Genomic DNA, 5,391 nt, shown 5'->3' with positions numbered 1-5,391 from the left:
GGAAGGATCGCTGGAGCCCAGCAGGCGAGGCTGCGGTGGCCGGGAGCGGCCACTGCATTCTAGTCTGGGCGACAGAGTGAGACTCCAACTCAAAAGAAAAGGAACATGTTAAGTCATCTAAAATCATCCCACTGGTGGATGTTTTTCCTTGTGCCTAACGCTAGAATGGGAACCAGACTCGATGCTCAGGCTTGGCTGTCCTGCATTTTCTGTCATTTCTCAAAGCCTCTTCTGCCCATCTGACAGAAACTCAAGCTACAGAGCGGAGAGACGGCGAAGGAAGAGAAGCAACCTGCATCCGCCCAGTCCACCCCTAGCAGCAGCCCGCACTCCTCCCCCAAGAGGCCCAGGTGAGCCCCTCCAGGCCGCCCACCCCAGCGTGTCAGACGGCTGCCCCCCATGCCTGTTCCCAGGGTGCGGGGCACGTCCAGGGGTTTAGGAAGAGAAGGGATTAGGATGTGTTTTTTGCTCTCTCTTCCAGAGGCTGGTTCACTTCTGGCTCTTCTGCAGCCTTACCTGGTCCCAACCCCAGCCCCATGGACCCCGGAAGTGGGGATAGGGACAGACCCGCATCAGATAAATGGAGCCTGTTTGGACCAAGATCCCTCCAGAAGTATGATTCAGGTAAGGCAGTGCCTTCTCAGACAGAGCGATGCGGCAGGTGTCTTGCCGTGCTGTGCACCGGGCGCCACCTGCAATGTGGAATCCTTTGTCTCTGTTCACCTCTGTAGGAACTTTTGCCACCCAGGCCCACCCAGGAGCCCCGAAGCCGTCTCCAATGGAGCTGATCCGCGTCCAGGCCACCCGGATGGCTGAGGATCCAGCAACTTTCAGGCCCCCCAAAATGGACGTCCCGGTGATGGAAGGGAAGAAGCCGCCACCACGGGCCCATAGTCTCAAACCCCGAGACTTGAATGTGCTCACCCCCACCGGCTTCTAGAGCCCTGTCTATTCCAGGAATGCTGGAAAGGCGGTTTCGCGTACCCCATACCCCTTCCGCCTTGGCTCGGACATAGGAAAGGAACATGTTTTTAAAAGTCTGTTAAACTGAGGCCAGAGCTGGAGACATGGTTCGTTTTTGAGACGCATTACTGCAAAGCTTGCTGTTGTATGGAGGGAGCCATTTTGTGCAGTTTTTCTGTTGACCCACTGGGCTCCGGCGATCCTTCCACCTCTGCCTTCCAAGCAGCCGGAATCACAGGCACGCGCCACCACACCCGGCTGATTTTTTGGTCTATTGTAAAGACGAGGTCTCACCAAGTTGTCCAGGCTGGTCTTGAACCCCTGAGCTCAGGCAGTTCTCTCACCTCTGCCTCCCCAAGTGCTGGGATGGTAGGCCTGAGCCACCACGCCCGGCATTTTTCTATGGCTTTCAAGGAAGACGAAGCCATCCCCGCCATAACCTCACGATGAGGGGCCTCACTTCCTGTTTGCTTTTCCTTGGCCCAGGACAAGAATCCTGCTCCCAAGCCAGGCTTCTCGAGCCTTTGTCCATGGCTCACGGGAGTACTGGCAAGTCAGGGTGTGCAGGTGTTCGCCACCAGCTGCAGCAGCGCTGGCCTGGCCCGGTCAGGAGCCCAAGATGCGACTGAGGCCTGAAGCAGATGAGCCAGGCTCCGCAGGGCCCTCTGTCCAGGCTGAACCTGGCTGGAGTCTTCCTGCTTGGGGTGGACCGAGCAGGTTGCTGCCCGGTGCTGCTGGGCATGCTTCTCTTTTCCGTCAGGAACAAACACGAGTCCTCAAAGCCTTTCTTGCACTTTAACACGACATTAATTGAACTCCTGTTTGGTTGAAAACTTCCTGAGGGAGAAATTCAGCCTACCGATTTGGTCCGTATGAGTGAGTGTAACCATTTTTAAAGTCAGAGGATGGTAGCTAGTTGGTTTGTGCTGTCCTGAGGCTCACGGACACTGTCACCTTGTTTTGCTTTCCTTGTTCAGGTCAGGGTCTGAAACATTCTTGGCAGGGAGGTGGAAGAATTCCGAGCATCTCAATGAAGGCATTTCCCACCAGCACGAGCCTCACACCTTTATGCAACTTCCCTTCCTGAGGAAAGGCAGGCGGGACACGGCCCTTCCCGCCTCTTCCCCGGGTGCCCACGAGTCATGGTCGTGAACGCCGTCTCAGATCCCTTTTTTGTGTTGGGCAGAGTACCTTGGCTGCACCACGCTGACCTTTCCAGAGAGGCTCTGGAGTGTCAGACGATCAGAACCGTTAATTTATTTGTGTCTTCTGGTATCTCCTGTTTGGACAATAAAAATCCTTACTACTTTCTCAAATATATCTTTTCTTTTGTTCTTTTAAGAATAGCTCTTGCATTCTGGCTACCCAAGTCACGGAACCTAAGCACAGGAAACTTGGTGTTTTGTTGAAAAACCGTTAGTTTTTATTACATCCTTGTAACATCAAATGTTTTGTGACACACTTGATTTTGTTTCCACCCCCCTTCATAACATTCGATGTGAATAGACTGGCCACAAAGTCAAAATCTTAGGCATTATAACAGGTCTAATATAGAATGCTTGTTGCATTAGGCAAAAACAAACGTCCCTCCAGAAACAGGCTGTCAGTGTCTTGAAAGACATAATGCTGACATGTAGTTCATTCGGCAGAGGGTCTTTTTCTCACACTTGGATGGAGATGGTCAATGTATAGTGCATACAGTGTCACCTGTTCAAAAAAGTATAGATAAATAATTTATTAAAAAATATATACACCTTGTATATTTAAGCCATATTTGAGAAGCAGCTAGGATAGGATTATAAAAAAAAAAAAGGACGTTTGCTAAAAAAAAGTAAGTTCAATCTACGATAAATAACGTGGGTTTGGTCCTGTCAGCTCCTGAACTACTTCTCACACTCGAGGGCCTCCAAGCAGTGGGTGAGAGTTCAGGAGGATTCTCCACGTTCAGCGGGCCTCGGGCTGCTCCAGCTCTTTGGCGAGGGCTCCGTGTCGGGGTTCAAGTCCGCAGCAAAGAAGAGCAGGAGCTTCAGCAAGTGCACCTTGTCCTGGAGCTGGGGGACGAGAGGCTCCCCCAGCATGTGGACCAGGCGGATGCGGAAGGCCTCGATCTGCTTCTCCACATCCACCACGGTGATGTCATCTCCTTGCTGGGGCTTGGGCTTAATCCTTTTGATGATTAAGTCTTTCCGATCGATCACCGAACTCCGTAAGTGCTCTGCAAGAGGGAAAAAGCCAGTTGAACTGCCTTTTGTTCCTTTATGATTTAGGAAGGCGAGGTTCAGGCTGGGCAGTAGCTCACGCCTGTAATCTCAGCACTTTGGGAGGCCAAGGCGAGAGGACTGCTTGAGCCCAGGAGTTTGAGACCAGCCTGGGCAACGTTGCGAGACTTTGCTGCTGCAAAACAATTATCCCTGATCCTTCTGTAGTTCATAGGCACGATGCATGTGCCACCATTAAACCTTGTTATAACACTGGCACATGACCCGCCTGACAATTAAAAAAAAAAATTAGCCTATCGCCCAGGCTACTCAGGAGACTTAAGCAGGAGGATTGCCTGGTCCTGGGCCCAGGAGATCAAGGCTGCAGCAAGCTGTGATCATGTCACCGCTCTCCAGCCTGGGTGACAGAGTGAGACTCCAACTCAAAAAAACCAAACCAAAACAAAGAGCCTATATTAAACAATGAAACTATATTTCAAGAGAATGCAACCACGTGGTAGAAATTCTAGTGAATTTTGAATATCTTTAGGGAGACTCCAAAGCATGAAAGAACTGGAAAGAAAGAGTGAGTTTCATCTGCTGTGGTACTGGTATATTGTAGTAACTCTGAAATCATCTTGCATGTACTGTGGGACAGATCAAACGAATAAACGGGTACATTCCTGCAGTTGGGAACAAGGGTTCTCCCTGAAAGAAGAGACAGTGAGGTGCAGAACGAGAAGAGGGAGAATCCTGTGGTGTTGGGAGTGGAACTGAAGTCTCAGTAAAAACTTGCATAAAAAAACACAACTTACAAGCTCTGTTGTCAGGAAAGGCCTAGAAGCAGAGACACCTTGGTAGCACTCAGCAAACTTGGCACCCAGATCTTGGTTTCCAAATACCAATCCCTCCTCCCCACTGGAAGAAACCAGAAGGTTTTGGAGAAGTGGCTGATTCTAGGATCAAGGCAAGAAAATCACGAAGTGAACCCGGAACGTCTTGTGTAGGAAAGTCGGGGAATGCTTAAAAGCGGATGGGGTCTAGTCAAGAGGACACAAGAGCCAACTTGAAGGAGGCTCCTGCTGGCCACATTTTGAACAAAGTGATAAGAAAATAACAAGAATGGATTATTTGAGCACACTGAATTTTATTTTATTTATTTATATATCAATATTTTTTATTTTGATATTATGGGGTACAGTTAAGGGTTAGGTATACAAATATGCTTCGTTCTGGCACCCTTGTTGATAAGGGGTGTCTCCCCGTCCCCAGACAGATATCGACTACTGTTAATCCCACCTCCCTTCCCTTCCCTGCCTCCTTATTTTTATTTTTTGAGTTGGAGTCTCACTCTGTTGCCCAGGCTGGAGTGTAGTGGCACGCTCACGGCCACTGTAGCCTTGACCTGCTGGGCTCAGACGATCCTTCCGTCTCAGCCTTCCAAGTAGCTGAAACCTCAGGCGCACGGCACCACATCCAGCTTATTTTTTGATCTATTGTAGAGATAAGGAATTGCCAGGTTGCCCAGGATGGTCTCGCACGCCTGGATTCAGGCATTCCTCTTGTCTCCGCCTCCCAAAGTGCCATGATTACAGGCCTAAGCCACCGTGCCTGGCTTGTTTTTCATTTTTAGAGACAAGGTCTGGCTTTGTCACCCAGGCTAGAGTTCAGTGGTGTGATCACAGCTCACTGTAGCCTTGAACTCCTAGGCTTAAGTGACCCTCTCACCTCAGCCCCCCAAGTAGCTGGGACCACAGATACATACCACCATGCTTGGCTTTTTTTTTTTTTCCCCTTTTTAGAAATTGGGTCTTCCCATGTTACTCAGGCTGGTCTTGAACTCCTGGCCCTAAGTGATCCTCCTGCCTTGGCTTCCCAAAGTACTGGGATTATAGAGATCAGCCACTCTGACCAGCCCACACTGAATTTTTACAATAGATATGTAATTGTACACATTTATGAGGTACATGTGATATTCTGATACGTGCATACACTGTACAATAATTTTTGTGCAGTGGCACGCTCTTGGCCACTGCAGCCTTGACCTGCGGGGCTTAGGCGATCCTCCCGCCTCGGCCTTCCAAGTGGTTGGAACTACAGGCACAGGCCACCACACCCAGCTAATTTTATATTCATTGTAGAGACAAGGTCTCACCAAGTTGCCCAGGCGGGTCTCGAACCCATGGGCTCAGGCAGTCCTCTCACCTCGGCCTCCCAAAGTGCTGGGATT

At 50.1% G+C, this 5,391-nt stretch overlaps 2 protein-coding genes across 3 annotated transcripts in view; one reads left to right on the top strand and one right to left on the bottom strand.

Moving 5' to 3' along the window:
* The window catches only part of KIAA1191 (KIAA1191 ortholog), a 10,522-nt gene extending 9,322 nt beyond the window's left edge, over window positions 1–1,200 (top strand). For both annotated transcript variants that reach the window (XM_008073399.2, XM_021706647.1), the window contains 3 exons: window positions 247–350; window positions 482–624; window positions 732–1,200. In XM_008073399.2, coding sequence (XP_008071590.1) covers window positions 247–350; window positions 482–624; window positions 732–940 — 456 coding nt within the window. In that variant the 3' untranslated portion in view covers window positions 941–1,200. The remainder of the gene's footprint in view (window positions 1–246; window positions 351–481; window positions 625–731) is intronic.
* A 1,163-nt stretch (window positions 1,201–2,363) lies between these two features.
* Window positions 2,364–5,391, bottom strand: part of SIMC1 (SUMO interacting motifs containing 1) — a 35,685-nt gene continuing 32,657 nt past the window's right edge. Inside the window, exons 9-10 of the mRNA XM_021706655.1 lie at window positions 2,858–3,178; window positions 2,364–2,670 (exon numbers count right to left, since the gene is read on the bottom strand). Coding sequence (XP_021562330.1) covers window positions 2,889–3,178 — 290 coding nt within the window. The 3' untranslated portion in view covers window positions 2,364–2,670; window positions 2,858–2,888. The remainder of the gene's footprint in view (window positions 2,671–2,857; window positions 3,179–5,391) is intronic.

This window comes from Carlito syrichta, unplaced genomic scaffold (assembly GCF_000164805.1).
Source record: "Carlito syrichta isolate Samal-C Ts95f unplaced genomic scaffold, Tarsius_syrichta-2.0.1 Scaffold315832, whole genome shotgun sequence".
Taxonomy (NCBI): Eukaryota; Metazoa; Chordata; class Mammalia; order Primates; family Tarsiidae; genus Carlito; species Carlito syrichta.
This window is presented reverse-complemented; position numbering and strand designations above follow the sequence as displayed.